Below are 23,625 nucleotides of genomic sequence, written 5' to 3' on the forward strand. Positions count from 1 at the left end.
TTTTTTTTTTTTTTTTTTTTTTGCTTTTCTGTTAGAGCTTAGTGAGGTGAGGAATAATGATATGACCTCTTTGCTCTCTAAATACATTAAATGAGGATGAGCAGCAGGACATGAGTTATTTAAAGGACAATGTTAGCAAAAGAAGAAATTTATAAAATTTAACTCATGAATATATCAGGCAGAGTGGTTAAAGGTGAAGTGAAACTCTGGAGCAGCCTGTCAGAACTGTTTCTAAATCGTAAAACTCAGAAGACTGAACTTRTCAGACTTTTCAGTAAACTGAATTGTACTCACTAACCTGGTAGAAGGCTCTCCAGCTTTGTTTCACTGGGATAATTTTCTGCTTAGCTGGATAGTTACTGCCTCCTGGGAGGGTTTAATGAGAACTGGAACTGACAGGAGAGTATGGCTAGTAGTGTGCGGGAAGAGAGGAAAGATAGGAGGGGAAAGCATAACTGTTGGTGGGACTTTGGGAGTACTGTTAAAGGAAAGTATTATAGTAAGTCAGTTATTCCACCTTGAAGTGTGGTTTACTGTGAACGAGTGGCAGTGTACTACAAAGCAAAGCATGCTAGGTTTAGGTCTCTACAACAGAGGATTGTGTTGCCTCCTGTAAGCTAATTGTGGAAATTGGTGGTTGTTTCCCTTCCTTAGRCATCCTTTTCCTTTGCTCCTCTCTGAGAGACCTGAGTTTGCCTGTTAAATATCTTACTAATCTTCTTTTTTGTGAGGAATCATGATCTTTCATCATGAATCATAGCAGCCATACCATCAGGGATGTTACATTACACAGGTTTTGCTTCTACTTTTCTCTAGAGGTGCATGGGGTTCTCAAGTTGAAATGATGGTTGCAGTCAGTTAAGTGAATGCTCAGAAAAAAAGATTTCCACACACTGTTGTGACTGTATGACTAATATGGTGGGTCTACTTTAGAACTCCCCTGTTCTGTGAGCTGCAGCTCACAGGATCACATAGCAGGCCTGTCTCAGGTTTAGCCCTGTGAAACTTGAAGAAAATCTTACTCTTCCACCATTAGCTGGAGATGTTAGAAGTGTTGCTAGCACATCTAACATGCTCCCAAAGTCCTTTTATTTAGAATATCCAGCTTATTGGTGATGTGGACAGAGACAAGTTGTTCTTGTTCTCCTCCTGTTTCTCTTTCTTCGTGTGCATGCGTGCATCTTGGCCTTGCCAGCACCAAACTTTACCCCTATRAACAGATACACTTAAGCCATAGCACTTCCTCTTGCACCTGCTGCTAATTGTAACTTCAATGGGTTGCACTGCTGCCAAGTTAGTAAGTCTTCACAAATCAATTCGATAGCAGCCTTACTCCACTTAGAAACTTAGCAGCTAATCACTGCTGCTCATTTCTGCTCTCTGAAGGACCACTTGAAGGGCAGATTACTCTGCAGCAAAGCGTTCATTCACTGCAGTTGTGACCAGAGGCTTGTGAAATTGAGCTGAGCTCTGTGGAATAACGCAGATGAATCACTGCAGCATACTATTTTTACACTATATTCAGTTTGTGTTTGCAACAAGAACTTGTTTGGAGCCCAAGAGTTTTATAAAAGGCCCATCAATAATATGTGCTAAAAGCAATGCATAGAGCCAAAACATAACACAGATGGCTAATGTGCTGCTTGTGAGGTACTGCTTCAGCTTAACAGCTCAGAACTACATTTGAAGGCTAATGGCTAATACTGTAACAGTGTTCTGACATGAGAAGTATGCTCTTGTACCAAGTCATGTTAGTCCTTTCTGCTTCTGTTAGCTGTTGATGCTGTCGTTGCTTCTTGATTTACCCTCTATTTCATCAACAGCTCTTTTCCTATCTAACCAGGCTTTGCTGCCTTAAAGCCCCCTGGTACTGTAGTTATGAGAGGTAGTGAACTTGACTGATAGCTGTAGTGCTCTAAGAGCTGACATTGCTGAATCTATTAATTTAAGGAAAAGAAACCAAATAATTTTGAGTTTATTTAACTGTGTCTATATTTAATTGCTCTGTTAAGTTTTATTCCCATTTATGATAAGTTTGTTTTTCCTATTATACTTATTTCTATATTATACTGATTCTATGTATGTGCTCAACTTACTGAATTGTGTAGGGACAATATTACCTTTATTTAATTTAAGGAGTCTCTCGATCCTCCTGTAGTGAAGTAATAGGGGTAAAAATTTTCTAGCGTAGTTACGGCATAACATAGTTCTACATCACCATTACACACCTACACTCTGGATGTTTTGTAACATATCACAGACTAATAGAGCATAGCATTTTAGCAAGTCCCCTGGCATTGTCCCACAGGATATTGTAATTATTTGGAAAATGGAAATACTTGTTCTTAGGGTCTGACAGACTGTATACATGCTGTACAAAATCACTATTGTTCTGGGAACAAGCAGAAGTAATATTTTCAGTACAGTTGTACTGAACTTGAGACTGCTTTAACAGTCTTTTGTGTTATATGCAAAAAAACTTGACTACTTTCTAGTGAAAACCAGATCACTAGAATGAGAAGTGAAATTCTGTCCTAGAAATGATTATGTTCTAAGGGTTCAATAAAATAAATAACTGGCAGATGGTTGTTTGCAATATTCTTGAGTATGTTTGAAGTCTGTGTATTTACAAAAGGTTTCTGAGTTTCCTTAACTATTAACATTGTATGTTCTTTCTTCTGTGGTAGTTAGTGTACTTGTAATTTCTGTAGAAACTGTTTATTCTAAGAAAATCTGAAGAGGTTAAACACAGTAACTGTAAAAGTTAGCTGTTATTAGATGGTTATAATGCATTGTAAAAGTGGTAATACATGAATACAAGTCCTTGTTATTTGATGTGTATGTTTTGGTTGCCTTTATTTCTTTAGTTCTCTTGCTGGGAACAACGAGTTTTCAATTATGTATGGAAATAATATGGAAAAATATTAATATCTTTATTTTATGTAGAAAGTCGAAAAATATTATGCTTTTGAGATCCCAGATGTTCCAGCAAAATCTGAATACTTAGAAGTTAAATATTCGGTGAGTATAATTAATCCGATGAAAACCTAAACCCTGCTTTTCTACCTAATACTGAATTTTACGATTTTATTTATATTGAGAAAAAATTAGTATTTGATCTTTAGTAGCCAATGGATGTACCCATTCTGCAGTGTGTGAAGTTAGCTGCTCATTATCTTTTATATATATATAWAAAAAAAAAGTAGCACCTAAGCTTGCTATATTTTTTTTTGTTTGGTTAGTATTTTTGTTGTTTTTTAACATTTTTGTGCTGGATAGTCCCTAATACAAATGGTTCATTGCCAGGAAATCTGTAACATGTTAATTTGTCTGTTAGCTGGATTTGTGTAAACAAAGCATGAGAGGAAAAAATACTTCCTGAAACTACTATAAACTACTAAATTCCTCCTGCCTTCTTCCCCAGTTATAGTTTGTTTGTTGATTATGACAGTATATATTCCCCAATTATCCTGTTTTCATTACCTTGCCTTCCCTCCAAACCAACCAAACAGCCTTTTAGCTGTGCTGTGTCATGACCTGAAGTCAGATACTTTAAATTACTTACTAGTAATTTTAAAAGTTACTTAAATATTTCGTTGAATTCATGCTTAGAATATAGCTGATACATCAGCTAGTATGGCTCTTACAAATGGCATCTGAGTGAGAAAATCTTTAGCTGAACAGTTGCAAAATTGAGCAGAAAAGATAAAAAGTAATTTCTCATGAGAGTAGCTATTCTTAATTAACAAAAACACTTGATTTGGTTTCAAATATARGAGACCGAGAATTTCTGAACCTGTTTGGTCAATTGCTGATGTAGTGCCATTCTATAACATCTTTTATGTCATTCTCAGATGGTAAAGCAAGGTTGCACAGAGATTTGCTAGCTATCCCAAATCTATATTTAGCTTTGCAGAAACACTTTATGCCTTCTCTGTATGACAGATCAAATTAAAGCTCAACTAATGAAGATTACAACACTTAAACAGTTTCTGTTTTAAAATGGTCACTGAACATCACTGCAATGTTGGCTGATGGTAATATTTCTTATATTCATATAGATGAAGGACTTTACCGTGATTTTAATGTCCTGATTTAAGTAGTTATGCACAGTCAGTAGTGTGATTTCTTGAATTACTGTAATGTATTATGCATTAACGCTTTGCTTGTGGGAAATTGCAGTGATTTCAGGTATTCTATAGTTTTGTTAAGTTGCTGTTTGAATGTAGTATGTTAGCATGATGACTTCTGTGGGATGAAATGACTCACTGCTTTTTATTAATTCTTAGGCTGAATTCCCTCGACTTCCCCAAGATCTGAAAGGAGAAACATTTTCTCATATATTTGGAACTAACACTTCTAGCCTGGAACTTCTGTTGATGAGTAGGAAGATCAAAGGACCGTGCTGGCTGGAAATAAAAAATCCACGTATGGTGGTTTGCATGTGAAATACCTGTTTGCTGGGAAACACGCCCAAATACAAGTTTTGGGGAAGGGGAGACAATTAAATTGTCCCGATAAATTACTTTATAAAATGGGAATTTATCTGTGTAATTTTCACGATTTAGTACAGATGGTAACTTGTATTACTCCTTTTTTGGGTGACTCTATCCATATGAAGTTGCACACTGTACAGATGAGATTATAGCTTTCAGTAGTTGTGTATAGGTAAAACTTGTGTGGAATATGTAGTTGGTATTGGACTATGTAGTTGTGATATTCTTCCCAAATGAAATGCATAAGGAAAGAACGTTCTCGGATCTTTGTTTCTCCCTAGTCCTTACAGCAGTGCTTAGAAACTACTCTTTGGTACAGCTGCTAAAACTATGCATACTGAGCTAGTTAATTTCCTAGAAATTTATTCCTTTTTCTTCTCTTAATACCTTGAGAGGAGAGGCTTTTACTTGTTATTTATTTTTTAAAAAAAATCTCAAATACATCTTTTTAAAAACAAACTACTGCTAGATGGCTTTGTTTGTTTGTTTTTGTACTTTGAATTATGGTGCAAAGCCTTTTACTTTTGGGCTTGGTTAGAGCCCTTTGTTCAGTGTGTGCTGCATATTCCCAAAAGTATAGAAAAGCTAATGCTACTGGATGGAAGCTACATCTTTTAGGGCAATTTCTTCAAGGCACTTTGAAAGCAGAATTGGCAGTATCCAACATGGACTTAGGGATGATTCTAATCTTCAACACCTAGTTCAGTAACTCCAGGCTGATACTAGTGAGGATTTTGAGCCGCAATAGACAAGACAAATCCCTGATTAACAAAAGGTAGCTAAGCTCTGATGGCTTTTTCACCAGACAAGCATCAGTCACTATAAATATACTTCCTGCTCCTGATCTTAAAGACCTAAGAACAGTTTTTTTATCTTCATTTTTTTTCATGAAGTTTGACCTCACATTTCTTTTGCATTTTCTTTCTTCACCCTCAAGAAGGCCAAAGCTGTTTTGTTCCTTAAATCCAATGTGGCAAATGTTGTAATGATAACTAGCAGTTTAGGCAGTAACAGTTCCATTCTACTTAATGTTGGTGTGTGTTCTCTCCCCTTAGACTATTTTGCCTCCACTCAGATACTGATGCCACCCCAGAATTAAATCTAAACTAAGGGAACTCTTTATCCCATTCCCAGCTCTCCACTGCAGCCTTCAGATACCAGAGGGTCCATATTTTGATGTCAGAATTGCTGATTTCAAAGCAGTGACCTGTGCACTCTGAGAACTGTGTTTGGCTGGTTGATTATATTTAGCAAATTTCTTCAGCCTTTGCACTGGAATTTGTGCTCCAAAGCAGGTGGTTTTTGTATAGTTGCTTTTTTGCAGCTTCTCATCCAAACTTTCCATAGGCTGGTCTTAGAATAGGAAGTACATCTGTTGGATTTAAAATAAGTAAATCTCAAGCCATTGCATTTGCTTCCTGCAACTTTTATAGGGCCTGTCATCACTATCCCTAAAGAAGCTGTCTTTGCATTTTGAACATCAATGCTAGATATCATCAGAGTATCTAGATCTACTCCGTTAGCTAGAATGCTAGCTGAAGCTCTGGATGTTAAGGTATTTGAGTTAAAATTAAAAAGGTGTTAAGTAATTCATCCCTCATCCTCTTCCTTTGGAGAGATCGTCAGTGTTTTATAAATTAAGATGTTTTAGTCAGCTGCCTCTTATGAGACTACCTGTTGTGACAGAGGATAAAATAAGTGGGTCTCCAGAGAGTTCTCAAAGAATTTTGCAAGGAGTAAGATAAACGGGTCTACCAATGGCTACCATCAAAAATTTAATCCCTCAGAAGTTTAACATCTGCTTCATTGTAACTGCACGTAGTGAATTATGTTTTAACAATCTTTTGTGAATGAGCATTTCTTTTTTTAAAGCAAGTGATGTATTGAAGGCCGAAATACTAAAATAATAAAGGATGGTGAACACATATTTTAATGTAGTGTATAGATGTATAAACATGCATACACATATAGGCATACACAAATGTGTATGTGTATAAAAAAAAATTCTTGTACATTTTCTCTTTAAACAACTTTTTATGCTCTTTGATAGATTTCAGGAGAGCTTGTATTACCAGAGTAGGATGAGCTCTCTTTCTGTGACATCCCCATCTTATTTCCATAGTTTTTTAACTGAAGGACCATATCTGTGATATATCTAGCACATTTCAGTCAATCATATACTAGATATGTTCTTGTTCTCATTTGATAAAAATTGATTTAGTTAACACTCTGACTGCCTTCTTTGTACTACTTGAAAAGTTTCTGTGTATTCTTTCAGTTTTATTAATTATTTTATTTTTAAGCCTTCCACCTTTGGACTGACTACAAGATTAGATCCTGAGAGTTATTAGATTAGATCCTGAGAGTTATTAGGTGGAGTTATGGAATTTAGGTGGAGTTGTGCTTGCTTGGCTTGTACCTTTCTCTGCTATGACTCTGTGTAAAGTTGACTGGAGCAGTTTTTGCATTATCCTGTGGTCTGTTAGGCAGCCTTGAGAGGGGTTTCTTTTTTGACTCTTATGTTGAGATTGAGATCTGGAAAGGGATGYGAAGGATCCCTGACTGTTAACAGGTGGATAGCAATTAACACCTCCAGATGAATACTACTTACATTTTTTTTGTCCCCTGGGTGGATCTATGTCTAAGTGCATCTACCTCAACTTCATATGTGTAACTGTGTGAATTGAGAGCCCAGTGACCTTAGGCTTTCATGTTGTTAACAGGGAAGAAAGGGTATCCTCCTGGCCTTGATACAAATCTTTGCTCTCTGAGAAGAAAAAGAGAGTTAGAGAGCCTCTGGTGTGAATAGGCACATGACTGATGTGCCTCAGGGAATTACCAAAATTTGGCAGGATTAATCAGGAAAAAATCCTTAAACTATTCCTCAAGGACAAAACATTAAGGAAACACACTCTTTGTAACAGCACTGTTAGAAAAGTTCTAACTGTGATTCCCAGAAGAATGAAAGTGGTTCATGTTATTTCCTTAGAGCCCTCAAATCAGTCAGTCAGCTGGTGTAAGATAGAAGCAGTGGCTGTGAAACCTGGCTTGGTGAATGTGGTTAAAGATCTTTCTCCTCCTCCTCCTCTTGTGGTCATGTCCCTCAGCATGAAGACAATTCAGAATCCAAAGACTCACCAGAATGAGGTAAATAATCTGCTCTGATTTTGGATTTGTTCTGCTTTGTTCTTTGGCTTATGATAAGAATTCTCTGAGACTGCACCTGACAAACTATGTGTAATTGTATTTGCTTTTGAATAAAATTTCTATGCTGCTGGCTTTTCAAAGAAACTTTAACTGAGGTCTTTAGCATGAGCATAAGTGAAGCTCTTTTATTTTGCTGTTGCATATAATAAACAGTTATAAATGAGGCTGTCTCTAAACAAATGTTAATTTTTTTGTAGGTTTTTATTCTAGGTAAAATGACTTTATTTTTGCTGATAAGCTCATTTTGAAATAAACTGAGAGAGAATGAGAGAATGAGAATGAGGGAGTCTAGCGTAAGTTTTATAGTACCTGTTACACTACTGAGAGATTTTTTCCTTTCCTCAGTAGGAGAGAAGTAGGTGGCCACCCTCAGTTGTGGACTGTATACCACAAAGTGTGATTAGACAYGCTGAGCTGTTTTTTAAAATAGGTCTTCTGGCTTTGTATATAGTATTTTTAGTTTTCACATAGTTATCTGTGTCTAACCATTATTAAGAATGGAAGAAATACCAGGTGGATAACATTTTTTCAAACAGAATTAGTCCTTTCTCTCAGATCTCTTTTTAGTTTGGGTAGAGAGAATTCCCAATTTCTGACCAGTTTAAGGAAACATAACCCAGGTATGAACAGAGGTCTGCTTACTAAGATGTTTTTCAAAGACTATATATATATTTTTTTTCCCTTAGTAATTTCTGGGGAGCCAGGACTTCCTGCCAGTAAAGCAAGAAGAAGTGTCATTAGAGCAATAACTTCTAGATGCTAAAACCTCAAGTCTTCTTGGCAGTCTTGAGTGCTTGCTTGGGGTTTCTTGTTCAGGCATAGCCCTTCCTGAGGAAAGGCTACTGTGTGTCGTGCCCTGCTTATACTTCCTCTTTACTTCATAGGGAATCCTTTAAATTATGATGTCTGTTCAGATTCTGAACAAAAGCAGAGCTTTCCAAACTGAATTGTTTCTTTCCTTCAAAAGTTCTAAGCTAATCATTTAGTAATAACTTCTCAATAATGAATAATTCTGAATATTTTCTGAATATTTTTTATTTTACCTGAGGTCAACTGATAACTTACCTTCCTAAACTATTTATAGTTGAAGTTCATGTAAAAAAGATCTTTTGTAGAAACAAGAGAAAATAGATGAGGTTACTGACGAGGGAAAAGAAAAAAAGAGAAGAAATGAGCACTGGTAGTGGTCATGTTAATGATATTTCGTGTTTTGTATTTCCTTGGTATAGGTTGTGGCTATTGCAGCTCTAATTCATCAGAAATTTCCTTTGGATAAGGCTCCACCTCAGCCTYCTTTTCAGACACACTTCTGTGGTAAGTATTTTATTTTAAGATTATGAGTAGAAAAATAATTCCTTCAGAACTTTTATAACTTCACACTTTCTATAGCAATAATGGCTTAAAGTATGAGTGACAGTGAAGAGCTAAATAGACTCTAAAATGAAAGATTTTTACCTCTTAAGCAGGCATTTCTCCCTGTTTTTAACCTGACAGAATACTGACTTTCTTTAATTGAAAATTTTAGTTTGAGATGATGCAAAGTAACCCTGCTCTGTACAGTTTCTGATCTTTTTTGTTAGTTTTACTTTATCATATGTTTTCTTCAATTAAACAGATCAGTTTCTTTACCTATGAATTTAGACCTACAAAAAGTCACTTACCACTTTAGCTCTTCTCAATAGAATTTTAAAAATAAACATTAAGTTTGTTAATAAACAAGTTTTCTTAAAAAAAATAAAAATGGAATTCTCCTGCAGTGGTGTGATTATAGTAAGAACAGTTACCTTGTTTGCTTTTTGACATTACTTAGTTTAACTGAGATTATCGGACCCTAATTGAAGGTGACAAAGAGTTTTGGATACTCGTTAGAGGAAGTTCTCTAACTTCCTCTAAAAGCTGTGAACCGCAGTTTTGTCTCATGTGTTGACTTCAGATATGACTAATTACTCTCCTCATTACTCAGTTTTCTTAAAGTGGTGAATATATATATAAAGTGGTGAATGTCTATCCAAAATTCATAGTGAGTTAAAATAATTCACTAGAGTTATTTTATTAAAATAATTCACTTTAGAGCTGGAGTGTTCGGTTAGTAGTTTTTGCAAAGAGAGAATCTAGGTGAGATGATTCTTACTTAATCTGTTCTGYGTTCATATCTCATCAGTTGCCAGCCCCAGGCAGTTTTTTTTACATGAAGTTGTAAACTTATGAAATCTAAATCCATAGTAGGCTGCCTGCAGTAACTCATCCGTTTTTGTGGGCTTTTTTTGTTCATCTTTTCATCATGCCAGCCATATCAGTGAAAGGTGRGGAGTCAAATAAGGCTTTTTATGTAGCTGGTTAGTTTAAAAAAAAAAGAAAGAAAAAAAGCAACTGTCATTTGGTAGATAACATTTTTGTATTAAAAGTGGTATGTTTCAAACTCTTGGCCTTAAAAGCATGTTTTCGCATAAAGTCAGCTTTTTTGAATTAGATGTCRGTTTTCCCTATGTCCCTTTGTTGTGAATGGATGCTTGTAGAGGGGACAATTAAGAACATTTAAGAAAAAAATATCGTTTCTCTTACAGTTGTTTCCAAACCCAATGATTGCATTTTTCCTTATGACTTCAAAGAAGTTATTAAAAAAAAGGTAATTTCATTTTTGTAGCCTTCTCATTATCATACCTTCTAAAATATTGATTTTGTATTGTTTTGAGTAAGTTGTGTAAGAGAGCTGTTCAGAGGCATAGCATGATTACTTCGTTAGCTTTCCACTCTGCAAACCTAAATCTGAATTTATTGAGTTGCTTGTAAACACAGAGCTCATGTGGTCTGTGCGATTTAGTGCCTATTGCTAGTTGTACTCATAAAATAGATGGAATGTTGGCAAGGCTTTGCAATGAAGTTAAAATTGTGATTTGTTTTCATTATACCTGGCTGTGTACTCATAGTAAACAGAGGGAATTTGTTTCTCTTTTTCTTGGACAGTAAAGTCTCTCAAAATTTAAGAGAGCCCTTTCATAAAGGTACTGGAAAGGCTGGCAGAATAATAAATTAATCTATTTTTGTTTTTCCTGTGTTTTTCTGTGTGATCTTAAGCCTGTGAGCGAAGGTTGTACATGTAGCATTTTCCTGGTGTGCTTGATTCTTAGGAGGCTCTTACACTATCACTAGACACCTGGATACAAAAGCAGAATGGGAAAAAAGCCTCTGAGAAAAGCTTTCTATGTCTATGCAAGTGAGAATGAAAAGCTTTGAATTACAGAAGAAAAACTGTGGTGCTTTATTATTGTCTTGTAACTAGTAGGGGAGAGAAAAGATGTTTCCATTTTAAACTTATTGGGTCATTGAAATCAGGTGCTCTCTAACTCCTTTTAGAATGCTAAAATAGAAATTGCTGCGACAGAGAGAACATTGCTGGGATTTGTCCTTGCGAAGATTCATAAAATTGACCCAGATGTTGTTGTGGTGAGTAGTTCTGAGACTGAGAGTTAAATTAAAGCATATTGTCAGTTGGTCAGCTTTATTCCTTCTTTTGTTTTTTTTTAAGCCCCTTGTAGTTTTTTATATTTATCTTACTGTCTCATGAATTGAATTTGCTTATAAGACAGCAGGTACACTTCCATACAAAGATGATACAGAGTTTTCCCTGAGAACATTTTATACATCCTGTTATTTCCCAAAATGTCTGAAATAGGCAGTATTTCCATAATATGTGAATTACATTTTTTTTCCTTAACTCAGAAAGAGAAAACAACAAGAAAAAGAAAATTAATTTTCTGGGAAAATGTGAACTGTTGATATACTTAAGTCTGTTTCAGTTCAGATGTTCATATAAGTCTTATTGCCATTTAAATTGTTTTTATGCCATAAATAATAATGATAAAAATCCATATAAAAATCCTATTCAAATCCATGGGATCTATAGAGCAGCTGAAGATTTATTATAATTACTAATTTTCTTTTTTTTGATGTATTTAATTAATGCATGGTTCTGAATTTCATATAGTAAAATTTTAAAGACAACTTAAAATGATTTGAAATTGATTATAGGTGGCTTTTTGTTCTTGTACTTTATGTGAATACATCTAATTTAAAACAAATAGTCATAATGGGATGACGTTAGCAATCAGGTTCCTGATGGGTGCAGCTTACTGTGACTGGTAACCAGTATTTGCCCTATGAGTTGACCTTCCTTGTGGTTGTGGAAAGAACCAGTAGAAACACTGCAACCAATTTGGGATGCCAGTGGTTTAGTAGGGGTGTGAGAGTTCTGATCTTAAAACCAGTAGAGATGTGTTAGTGTAGGTTTAACTTGCACCTGGTTTAATTAGTGCTTTTGAAAAGAAGTTATGTCTGTATAGGTAGGGGTCCTCTCTGTTCTAACTGTAGAATTTCTGATGGTTTCAAGGTGCTTCTTCTATAACACTGCTATGCAGATATATCTGGAAGGCGAACTCACAGTTTGTGGTGACTGGCAGGTCCACGCTTCCTGATCAGGGTAGCATTTTGCTTTCCACTGAGTTTGCAGGCCAGTGTCACCAATTTCGTTAGCACAATTGAAACTTTGCAAATACTGCTGGAGTGCTCTGATATGTAAATACTAATAGCAAGATCTTCCTGTCCAGGAAGACACCTGTGACTGGTATAATATCAAAGGATTTAAAGGAAATAAAATGATATCATTTTCATGTCAGCACAAAGGCTTTTACAGGTGAAGAGAAGAGAAATTACTTGTACATGACCTTATATGCTATGTAAAAATGTGTATTTTTTTTCTAGAAGACTTTAAATCTGGATCTGTGTAGTTTCAGCGCATAAAGCTGAATCATGCATGTGCTGTGAGCTAGTTACAGAGCTGATTTTGGTATTCTGTTGAACAGCATTGTTAATGTTAAGACTAATGAGTACTGTTGATGAATGTTCTCTTAGAAAGTGCTTTCTATGAGAGAAATAATGCCATCAATTAGAGGAAAAAAACACAAGGGGCAAAGGAATACGAAGTGTGTGAAAATAAGTCTTTTAATTTGCATTTGTTGTAACCTTTTTTGTTATTTTTTCTGCCACAAGGGTCATAATATTTATGGATTTGATCTGGAAGTGCTGCTTCAAAGAATTAATGTGTGCAAAGTCCCTCACTGGTCTAAGATAGGTCGACTGAGGAGGTCCAATATGCCAAAGCTTGGGGTAATAAGATTGTTCAAGTCTTTTAAGACCCTTTATATGACTTATGATTAAAAATGAATTAATTTTGCTGAAGAATTGTAAATGTGACTCTGATGTATTTTGACTGTTGGTCATGCTGGATTTCATATGTCTCAGATCAGAAATGATGAGTGTTTATATGACTTTTATTACAGTAATAAGCTAAACTAATTTTCAGGTTAGGCTAATTTAGTTTACATATCTCAGCTAGGTGATGATAATGACAGATTAATTGCAATAGTCTACTGTAACTGTCTTTGTCTGCTGTAACTGTAAAATGGGAAAATGTAATTTAGATTGATTGGTGAATCATCCCATAGAGAGCTGCTAAATTAATAATTCTGCAGTTCTTGGTATGTACTTGTTCAGAGGACAATATATGAGACTTGGTGTATTGAAGTATAGCACCTATGTTCGTGTCCGTTCCTGCACTTCCTAGACYTCAAGATGAGTAATTTTGAATGGCTGTTCTGTGACTCTCTGATCCTGCTATTAATACAAAAAATATCCTCGGAGGAGAAAAAAAATCAGACACACTTTCATTTGGACTGTTTTACTTGAAGAAAAATAAAGTGATAGTTGAAGAACTAAGATTTAGAGATGTAGTTAGTAACGAGAGTTAGGTATCTGCTTCTTTATTTCAGTAGAAAACGTGAATATATACTCTGAATTCTGTTAGGGAATAATTATAGGGCCTGTGAATTTCAGTGGAAGGTCCAAATGACTTGACTGAGTCTGATAAGCATGTATTTTGGATGTATGCTCTTTGTTAATGTTTGTATGTTGTGTTGCTTGCTTGTTTTTCTCTCTTGGTGTGATGCGGTTTAAGGGTCGAGGAGGATTTGCTGAAAGGAACGCTGCTTGTGGTCGAATGATCTGCGATGTAGAAATTTCAGCTAAAGAATTAATTCGTTGCAAGAGTTACCATTTGTCTGAACTAGTTCATCAGATTCTGAAAACGGAGAGGGTAACAATTTTGCCAGAGGAAATTCGAAATATGTACAGGTATGTGCTGACTTATGCTTTTAATCCTTCWCGGAAAAGTGGAGGAGCTGTTTAGTTTCCCACTGTATAATTTCATGCTTTTCTATTTGGTTTATCATGGAAATACTGACTAAACACACTGGTATGTGAAAAATAAAATATTTTCTTAATTTTTTTTATATTGCTAACTATTTTAACAGCACTGATTCTGGTGGTGGGTGTCTTATAAGGCACAAAGCAAACTGATTTTTGAGAATTTCGCTTTAGATACACTAATAGGATATGCAGAGTTGTTTTTTTGCAATTAAAAGAGAATTGCTGAACAATTCAGTGCCTGTGTACTATGGATACCACAWAATTTCAGTACAAAATATAGATCTAATCTACTACAGGGTACATTGCAACCTAATTTACTTTAATAGGCCGTTCACTTTCTTTTCCCAGTGATTCTCCTCACTTAATGTTCATGCTGGAAAACACCTGGACAGATGCCAAGTTCATTCTCCAGATCATGTGTGAGCTGAATGTTCTGCCACTAGCCCTACAGATCACAAACATCTCTGGGAATGTTATGGTACTTTTTTATTAGTTTCCCCCCCCCACTCCATTATCACATAAAACAGTTCTGTATTTTCTGTCTTCAACTGTTAATTTTAATTTACAAACATTAATCCAGAATATATAATCCTGTAAATCTTGCTCTTAAGAGTGAGTTTGATGTTCTAGTCAAGTAGTGATATAAAAGTAATCCATAAAAGTGACCATTTGGATGTCATACATGATAATGAAACAAAAGAAAAATAGTAATGCTAAATGAACTTACAGATAGTTGAAAGACATGTCTTAGTTTACTTTTGCATGTCAGCATTTAGTTTCTGTACTTTACTTTGAATTCTTTTTTTTCCTCCCTTCTCTATAGTCAAGGACAATGATGGGTGGACGATCTGAACGAAATGAGTTCTTGCTGCTTCACGCATTTCATGAAAAAGACTATATAGTGCCAGACAAACAAGTTTTTAAAAAGCCTCTGCAGAAGCTGGTGGGTCCGGAGTTGTTAGAAATATCTCCTTAAGATTTTTTATTAAGAATAAAAACATTTTTCTATCCTTTGCATATTACTATTATGTGGAGCATGGAATGTTACAGCTTATGATAATTCAGTAAAGGGTTTTTGCTAAGCTGATATAGGAGAAATGTATAGTTTAAAGGGGCACTGTATCACCTTCAAAATTACAAAAACTTCCTTGCTCTTTAATTAAAAATTGAAATGAGTAAATACGTGGCCCTATATGAAAATAAGGCAGACCATGCCCTAGAATTGCCCTAGAATTAAGAAAAAAACATTTCATCGATAAACAGTAATTTAAGTTATAAGGTAGATTATTTGAGTATGTGGAAAAAAATACCCAAAGGAATAAAAACAAGCAAGCCTTTTAGATAATGCCAATGTAAATATATTTATAGAAATATGAATATGTTTGTAAACAGAAAATTTAAATTTTAAAATTTATTTTTATTGTGCTATTTTTACTTTTTACCTTTAAGCAAGTTTAACAGCAGATTCCAAAGCAGTAAAGTCTGTTGATTGTATTAATACATCACAGCAGTGCTTGAATTTTAAATAATGCAGAATAATGTTGAACTCGGAGAAAAACTTCTTGTTGTAACAAAACAAATGACGAAGTACACTTTAGATTTGCAATAATGTTTCTGTTTGTTTAACAAAGGCCTACCCGTTTTATTTCCAAAACTACATTCTGATCTTATTTTGGCTATAACACCTCAGGAGTAAGGTGTGGTTTTGTTTTGTTTTGTTTTGTTTTTTCCTTGTGTCTTGACTTTTACGGCCAGTGAGAAAATGTAGCCTAGTGTTATGTTCAATGATGACAATTCCTTTAAGTCTTTGTAATCTGTTGTGATCAGTTTGTTCTCATAGGAGTAGTTTTCAATGCAGTTTTGAGATGTGCAGAGCGATAGTGAGGATCGTGATGAAAATGCCGTGTTTTGCATCTGTTTTAGAAGGAACTTCCATTTCTTATCTTATTTGCTAAAAATATCTCTCCCAACAGTATAGACTAAATAATAATTTTTTAAAATGCCAAATGTAGGTGGATGAAGATGAAGATTTTGAAGATCAGAATAAATCAAAAATAGGGAAAAAGAAAGCAGCATATGCTGGGGGATTAGTCTTGGAGCCCAAAGTCGGTAAGATGTGGCGATTTCCTTTCTTCTATGAAGTCAGAAACAGGTAGGTTATATGAATGCAGAAAGTTGCAGTGGGCAATGTATGTATCTTGTGGGTTTTTTTTTTTTCTTTTGTTTTCACACAAGAAAATGCCCAACGTTGTGGAGTTACTTATTCTTGGGAAGTTTCTTCTTAGCTGGGTAAGGTCTTGAGAGGAATCAGGACTGTATATCTGCATATAATTTTCGAATGGACACGTAAGTTTTCTTTCAGTTTCTCCTCTACGTGGGGAAAACTGTACAAGTGTCCTATAGTAACACAGAAGCTATCTGTTCAACTCTGATGAGTTAATGGGGTTGGATCGTTCCACTTCTGACATGTCTTGTAATTGGTAGTGGTACATCTCAACAGCTATTTAAGGAATTTAGGTGCTGGAAGTATTGTATGGTGTATTTCTGTCACTTAAATGAAATCTRGTCTCTGAAATCAAGCTAACCTATAAGCATGTGATTTGAACTGATAGCCTTTGGTTTGATCCAGGTCCGTTCCTGTAGAAAGATCCTGTCTTTTCTAAATGAGACTTAACAAATGTCATGGTTCTGACTCATGTCTCCTGCATCTTTGTGTGAAGTCTTTTCTTGCACCACAGATGCAGTCAAGTGATTAAATTGTTTCTAATGTTAGTTTGCATTTTTTTCAATATACTATATTAATTGTGGAGTTGGATCCAGTCCTCAAACTGAGTAGTCTGCCTTCTGTTCTAAACTCTGTTTCAGGTTTTTATGACAAGTTTATTTTGCTTCTCGACTTCAACAGCTTGTACCCATCAATTATCCAGGAGTTTAACATCTGCTTTACCACAGTGCAGAGAACATCATCAGAAGCACAGAAGAGGGCAGAGGTTTGTGTGCTTGAACTTGTGATTTGAGTTACGCTGTGTATCTTAAGTGTATTCTGTGAATCAGCTTTTCAAAAAATTGTTATTTTTGTCTGTTTGATTTCATTTTTCCTTTCACACTTAAAAGAAGTGATTCTTGTTTAAAAATGCAACGTAGTGAATTTTGGTTTGAAGTTTTTTGAATGTTGCATCTGTCTGTCTTCTTCCTTCCATAATACTCTTTTAGAATGCTAGTAAGTTCTCTCTCATCTAAGCAAAAGCTGTTACTTTCCGGCTTATTTTCCTGATGAAACAGGATTTGTAATCAGGCTGTGCTGGTCCTCTTCTCCCCTAGATCTTCCTAGCAATTTTTGAGCCCTTTCACCAATATCATCCTAACTTGACTGAGGCTTCTCAAAGTTAAGTTGCTCTAGATTTCATGCAAATAGATACCTGAATGGAAGAAAGAGAACCATCTTGTGCTTTTGCTTGGAGAAAGAATGCAGTATGAGCTCAACCCTTGTTAGACACCAGAGAAACTGGGGRAGGGAGGGCAGTGATTTTGTGACTRTGTCAGCTGCAGGAGCATCTTCACTGAAGTTCATGCTGTATTAAATGTTACTGAAAAACCTCTTCAAAGTAGTTCCATATGCCTCTTTCTCAGCAGCTGTGTTGGCCACAATCTGCCCTTGGCTGCTTATTCTTACTTCCTCAGCTGTGGTGGCACTGTTCTTGGCAGAGCTGTGCTGTAAACTGAAGCAGTGAGCTGCTTAGGTCTAAAGGTTAAACTTGAAGCTTTTATTTTTAACTGGGATCAGCTCACTGGTTGGAATTAGTCCGTTGCCCCGTAAGTAGTTGTGCCATCATAACTAAAATATCAGTGTCACAGCAGAAATAATGAAAGAACTCCACATACTTTTTTTTCTCTAGTACTTCCAAATTTTCTGTAGATTTATCTCTTTTTCTTAAACTTTTTTCAAGCTGAAGCAGTTAATTTTAATTTCTTCCACGGCACTATATCAGCTCGTTTTAATTTCTACCACAGCACTGTATTTACTTAGGTTTTGGTGTCATTTCTTGTTATAGTTCTTCCCAGACTGTTTCCTAAATTTGCCACCTGTAGTCTCTCTTTTTCTGTTTTTTGGGGTTGTTTTTGTTGGTTATTTTCTTTTTTTTTCTTTCTTCATGCCTGAAATTTCTTTCCATTTTTGCTGAGCAAATATTTCTCCAGTTACACTAAAAGGACAAAATGTGCCTTCAGTTAGATTGTTTTGCTATATTCAGAGTTGCTTGGGGTGAAGTTTTCATTCTGTTACTCTGTTTTCCTATTAACAATTGCCTTATTCTAAATACCAATTCCACTAGGTTTTTCATGGGATCTTTCAGTTCTGTGCCTCAGTGAGGGTGAGATGTTGCATCTGCACAGTGAGAGGTTGTGTTACAGGTTAGATGTGTGGGAGTGGGTGGGAGAGACTGGGACCAGGTGTTCAGCTCTGCCAGACCCTCTGCCTTCTTTCTCCGTACACCTCCCTGATCTCCAGGAGCTGTTCGTGGGAAGAGGCAGTGCTTCATTATCTTGTTCTTTGCCTGGTAAAGGCAGGGGAGGAGAATGGGGTGTGGAGAAAGAAGTGGTGGGGCTAGACTTCGTAGATCTCRGCTATTCCTAAGAAACCTTTCTAGGTAATAAAACATCTGTCCAGTGATGTTTTATTCTCTTAAGCGCAGAGTTGTTTGTTGAATGTCAGTGTGAAGTCCATGTGTCACTCCAGATGTAGCTCTCTAAGCTTTGTAACCTATCCAGTCATTATCTTACCTTTTCTTTCTTCAGTGATACTGATGTGCTTCTGAATTATGTGATTTGAGATCCAGATGTGATATTGGGAAGCTGAACTGGGAAGGGGCCTTAAATTCAAAAGGTACTCTGGGCCCGCTTAAGCAGAGAATAGATAATGTAGTTAAAGACCAGAAAAAATTCACTACTGCCAGTTGTTCTAAACTATCCTTTGAGTACTTGCAGAAGTAGATGCAAGCTGTTTTGTTGTTGTTTGTTTTGTTTTTCTAATGCAAATTTTTGCTAAATGCTTTTAAAATATATCAGTAAAACCTATCCTTCAAGCAAAAAAAAAAAAAAAAAAAAGCTGTTGGTGATTGTTTGACAGGTTGAAGAAGAGGAAGAAATTCCAGAGCTTCCGGACCCATCTCTGGAAATGGGAGTTTTGCCTAAAGAAATCAGGAAGCTGGTGGAGAGAAGGCGCCAAGTGAAGCAGTTAATGAAACAGCCAGATTTAAATCCTGACCTTTATTTACAGGTGTGTTTTATAGAGCTCCTTTGATTTTTTCCTTCCATTCCCCTAAGTGCACTGATCAGCCTTGCAGAATAGGGATGATTAATAATGAGTAGTGATTGTAATATGCTTTACTTGTAGCCCGTCATTGCTCCAGACTATATAAAGAGCTATGAATGTAATTGTGAACATTAAGTTCTGTTCTTTGTTGCTTATGGTTGTATCACTTTTGCTGGTTATGTTTCTTTTCAGTATGATATCAGACAGAAAGCTTTGAAGCTCACTGCTAACAGTATGTATGGCTGCCTGGGATTTACCTACAGCAGATTCTATGCCAAACCTTTGGCTGCTTTGGTGACACACAAAGGGAGAGAGGTAAGTCACTAAATAGATTATGAACACATGTAGAAACGGTGAATTTAAGCTGCCTGCGTTTTCACTGAATATGAGAATGGTCTTCACTCATTTTTGAACCTGCTTTTGGTTTTGGAATTACAGTTTTTGTCTTTCTTATGTTGCAAAAGTTGGAGAAAAGAAACTAGTGTCTGGAAGAGAATCAGGTAAATATCTCAAAAAAATAAAACAAACTGAAGCTTCAGCTTGGGCTTTGTTCTGAATTAAACTGCTTAGTCTCAATAGAGCACATTATAGTGACAAAAAAATTAAGGCTGCTTTCACATTTTTCTAGTTCTGCTTCACGGTTTAGTCTTCAGTAGTGTGCTTTCAGATTTGGATGTACTTGTCTTTGCCCAGTCTATCCTTTGCCCTGATATGTTGAGTTTCCTAAAACCCTTCAACTTTGTGACAGGGCTAAGTAATTACTTGATATCAGGGCTTTATTTTTGTGAAACTCTTTGTTCCATAACATTAAGCTTTATATTGGCCTCAAGAGACCAGATTTTATTTTTGAGATTCTGTTAACTGTATATGCAAAAATATTTTTCCTGTTGTTTAGGATAGCAGTTGAATGCAGACCACCTTGGTTTGGTCCCAATGGAAAAAATAATCATTTTGAATCCAAAACATACCACTGATGTACAGTGTCTTAAAACATAGTTTTCCTACTGCTTCATTTTAGTTCTTTTATAAGTGAGAATACCAAGCAGGAAACTACAAAAATCCAGGGAAAAGATGTGACAGGATGGTTGGCTCCTGCTAATTTTTTAGTTCACTGAGGAGATGGATGAGTTCACTTCTGTGTTCAGAAGCATGTAGTCCTTCTGACATGGGAGCAGACTCCCTGCTGAACTTCACAATGTGCTGAAGGTCCATTCACAACTTCTAGCTGATGTGCACACGGGCATTTTGTTTCTGATAACATGTTGCTGTTTTTCTAAATCTTCCATGCAAACTGTTCTCTAAAGACACCCCTGCATTTGCTGTCCTCCCAGGATTTCCCTAGACATTACGTTTAACTTTATGCACATGTTTAATTAGGAAATCATTTCTGGCTTCAAAAACTAACTGTGAGTGGGTTTTATACATGCATAAGAATTCAGGTGCTGGCATTTCCTGTAAGGAAGTGTTAGAATCTTACATCAAAAGATACCGTGTTTATCTGCCATGCTGGCGTGATAAAGCAACTTGTGATCGTAATTTTAAAATTGTAATTTTTCTAGTAATATTCCACAAGTCATGAATTTATTTGAAACTTGACAATTTTCATTAGACATATAGAACACCTGTCACAAACTAGGTATTGTATGGATACTTGAGCTTTTGGCCTTTGTATTGAAGGGCAAAAATACTTCTGAACTGCATATGTAGTTTATTATTTGGAGCAGATTAGTATTCATTACTCTGGATATTGTGTAGATAACAAACTTTTGAAAAACTTGAAAGATATTCAGACCGTTCTGTAATCTTGTACTTCTGTGTAAGTATGACAGATTTTGATGAAATACATCGAATATACCTTGTTCTGAAACCTTGTGTGTTTAGGCAGGTAGTCAGTTTTACAGCTTTATTAGTTCCTCATTTCTTAAGTTGTTTTTGCAATAAAAGATGATACAAAGCAGTTCAGTTACCTGGTTTTGTGAGTTGAAATATTTCATCTAGCAAAATAGTATTTTAAATCCTTCCTTATATTAATCTTTCTATTCATAGGTTTCCACTTAATATGTAAAATAGTTGAGTATTAAGTGTCAGATTTGGTCTCTCTGAAAAGAATGATTAAAAAATAGTTGTTACAGAAAAATGTTTATATTAACRGATACAGCCTTTTCTGATGGTTGATGATTAATACATTTTTAAAAGAAAAAAGTGGTATGCAGTATTGTGGAGAAAATCTGAGTAAATGCAGGTRGGCTTGCAGATGTTTCTGATGTAGGTGTCTAAGGGGGAGAAAATACTGTACGGAATGAAAAGTGAAATTAATTTTTTTCTTATGCTGACACAGTTCAGTCATAAGTCAGAAAATATACCTTTCAAGTTAAAGTTCTTGTTGAAGATTACTGTATTTTATTAAGTTTAGTGTAGCTAGAGAAGGTGAGTTTTGGTAACTTCTATAAATTCTCTGCTCTTTAATTTTGTGACTGAGAATCCCTTAACTGAGGTTGGAGGAAGAGTGAACTAAAAGCCTGGGTGCTCTGTATGGCTTCTTGAGGACTGTAACTCCYGTTTGTGAGATGCAGGTTTGGTTATGGCAATGCACTAAAAGTGGTGGAACTACTATGGAGTCTGTATGTTGACTAAATATTCTTGTAAAATGACACATTGTCACTTGTTTAAAACTGTGCTGGTGTATAACATGTTTACTTTGTTTTAATGGGAGACATGTTAAATATGATAGAGAAAGGATGCCATTTATGTCAGCATATAGATTTAGGACAGAGTGAAATCTGTAAGCCACTGACAAAATTTCCTGTAAGAGCTCAGACCTTAAAGTTAAACTAGGGTTAACCTTAGTAAGATATGTGATAGTGATTGACCCTGGTTTACCTTAAGACATGCAGCAGAAACTTTGCAAAGTCTTACAGCTCTGGTCATAGGTGGGCTGGATCTTGCGAAGAAAATTGTGTGTGTGATTCTGTTAAATGAGGTAATTTATGTGTATAGTGTAGTAATGGTGGTGATTTTTCACTAGATGGCGATAGAGACCTTGAGATCGTTAATCAATTAAGACTTTCATTTTTGTTACTAAGTGTTTTAAAGATTGACTATATATTTTTTTTCAAATTTGTCCTTCTTGGGTTTTTTCTTTTTTTTTTTTTTTTTTTTTTTTTTTCCAATTGTGGATAATCTCTAAAAGAGAAGATAAAGAATACGGGAATATCTGTGTGAAATTTGTCAGTGTATTATATATCACAGGTAGATTGGTTAAGTTTGATGTATTCTGAAAGGAAAAAAATGGCAAAAAATTAGAATGGGAGAGATTTAAACTATAATCAGATCTGTTTGTCCTTTGTGAAAACAAAAGTTTGCCAATTTCTGATCATTAGAAACACATCGGTTCTTGTTCTAACAATAAATTTTATTTTAAACAAAAGTTTTCTTTACAGTTTTCTGGAATCCGAATATTATATTATTGATCTGGAATGCATCAGAAGGATTCTATTTATTTATTTATTTATTTTTCTCCTCATTGTTACTAAGAGTTTGCCTTGACATTGCTCATGTTGTAACTACAGCAGTTGCTTGCATGGAAAAGTAATAGGAAAATATTTAATATATTTTTAGCTGTCCTTTTAATGTAATTTAACAACTGGAAACAAGATGAGTCGGTGCTGTACAACCTGCCAGCTTTGCACCAGCAGGCAGCGTAAGGTCATGCCTTTCCAGCCTCTTTAAAAGACAAGTCTTTTGATGAAGTGTCGGTTGTCTGATTTCTCAGATTTGGGATACCCTCTCCTGCAGTATTTTCTTACAGAGAGGAGCTGTTGAGAGAATTTTATCTGTACTTGGCATGGTTGCCAGTGGCTGTTTTTCAAAATTTATGCTTTTTCCAGGAATTTCATTTTTTTAGGTTGTTTTCCATTGTTCCATGTTTTTGCCCAGGTAGTAACAGAACTAAAGTAAGGTATGCTTCTCAAAGGAAAATCACAACTCTGCCATTTTCAGCAGTACTTGGTGATAGATACAATGTTACAGTATGCAAAATAAAAGGATGAAAAAGACAATTGGGTTAATTCCAACTTCCTCATTCAGATTCTTAGATACATTCTCAATTGCTAATTAGTTTAAGGCCTTGACAGTCAAAAGGAAAGAATAAAAGCTGCAATCTGTGAAAAGAATGGATGAAGGAAGGAAGATGAAGTGGAGAAAGATGAGCTTATTTTAAAAAAATAAACGAGAGTAGGTAAGCAGTCCATTGTAATTGGCTTCTGAAAAGAAATCCAGGCCTTCCCTCCCCATCCCCCCCCCCCGCCGGCAGCACAGCGCGGGCAGCTCTCGGGGGGGCACCCGGCCTTT

At 35.7% G+C, this 23,625-nt stretch overlaps 1 protein-coding gene and 1 non-coding gene across 2 annotated transcripts in view; both read left to right on the forward strand.

The window, feature by feature from the left end:
• The window catches only part of POLA1 (DNA polymerase alpha 1, catalytic subunit), a 214,148-nt gene that overhangs the window by 14,486 nt on the left and 176,037 nt on the right, over positions 1–23,625 (forward strand). Inside the window, exons 12-25 of the mRNA XM_085302080.1 lie at positions 2,947–3,021; positions 4,290–4,428; positions 7,486–7,643; positions 8,933–9,017; positions 10,268–10,329; positions 11,058–11,147; positions 12,750–12,866; positions 13,714–13,889; positions 14,313–14,442; positions 14,788–14,907; positions 15,977–16,073; positions 16,830–16,954; positions 19,090–19,239; positions 19,468–19,590. Of these exons, the coding sequence (XP_085158206.1) occupies positions 2,947–3,021; positions 4,290–4,428; positions 7,486–7,643; positions 8,933–9,017; positions 10,268–10,329; positions 11,058–11,147; positions 12,750–12,866; positions 13,714–13,889; positions 14,313–14,442; positions 14,788–14,907; positions 15,977–16,073; positions 16,830–16,954; positions 19,090–19,239; positions 19,468–19,590 (1,647 nt within the window). The remainder of the gene's footprint in view (positions 1–2,946; positions 3,022–4,289; positions 4,429–7,485; positions 7,644–8,932; positions 9,018–10,267; positions 10,330–11,057; positions 11,148–12,749; positions 12,867–13,713; positions 13,890–14,312; positions 14,443–14,787; positions 14,908–15,976; positions 16,074–16,829; positions 16,955–19,089; positions 19,240–19,467; positions 19,591–23,625) is intronic.
• Positions 16,304–16,434, forward strand: LOC146597458 (small Cajal body-specific RNA 24). Its single transcript, XR_014895504.1, has one exon.

The sequence above is a fragment of the Rhea americana genome, unplaced genomic scaffold (genome assembly GCF_003343005.1).
Source record: "Rhea americana isolate MKP2758 unplaced genomic scaffold, rheAme1 scaffold_184, whole genome shotgun sequence".
Taxonomy (NCBI): domain Eukaryota; kingdom Metazoa; phylum Chordata; class Aves; order Rheiformes; family Rheidae; genus Rhea; species Rhea americana.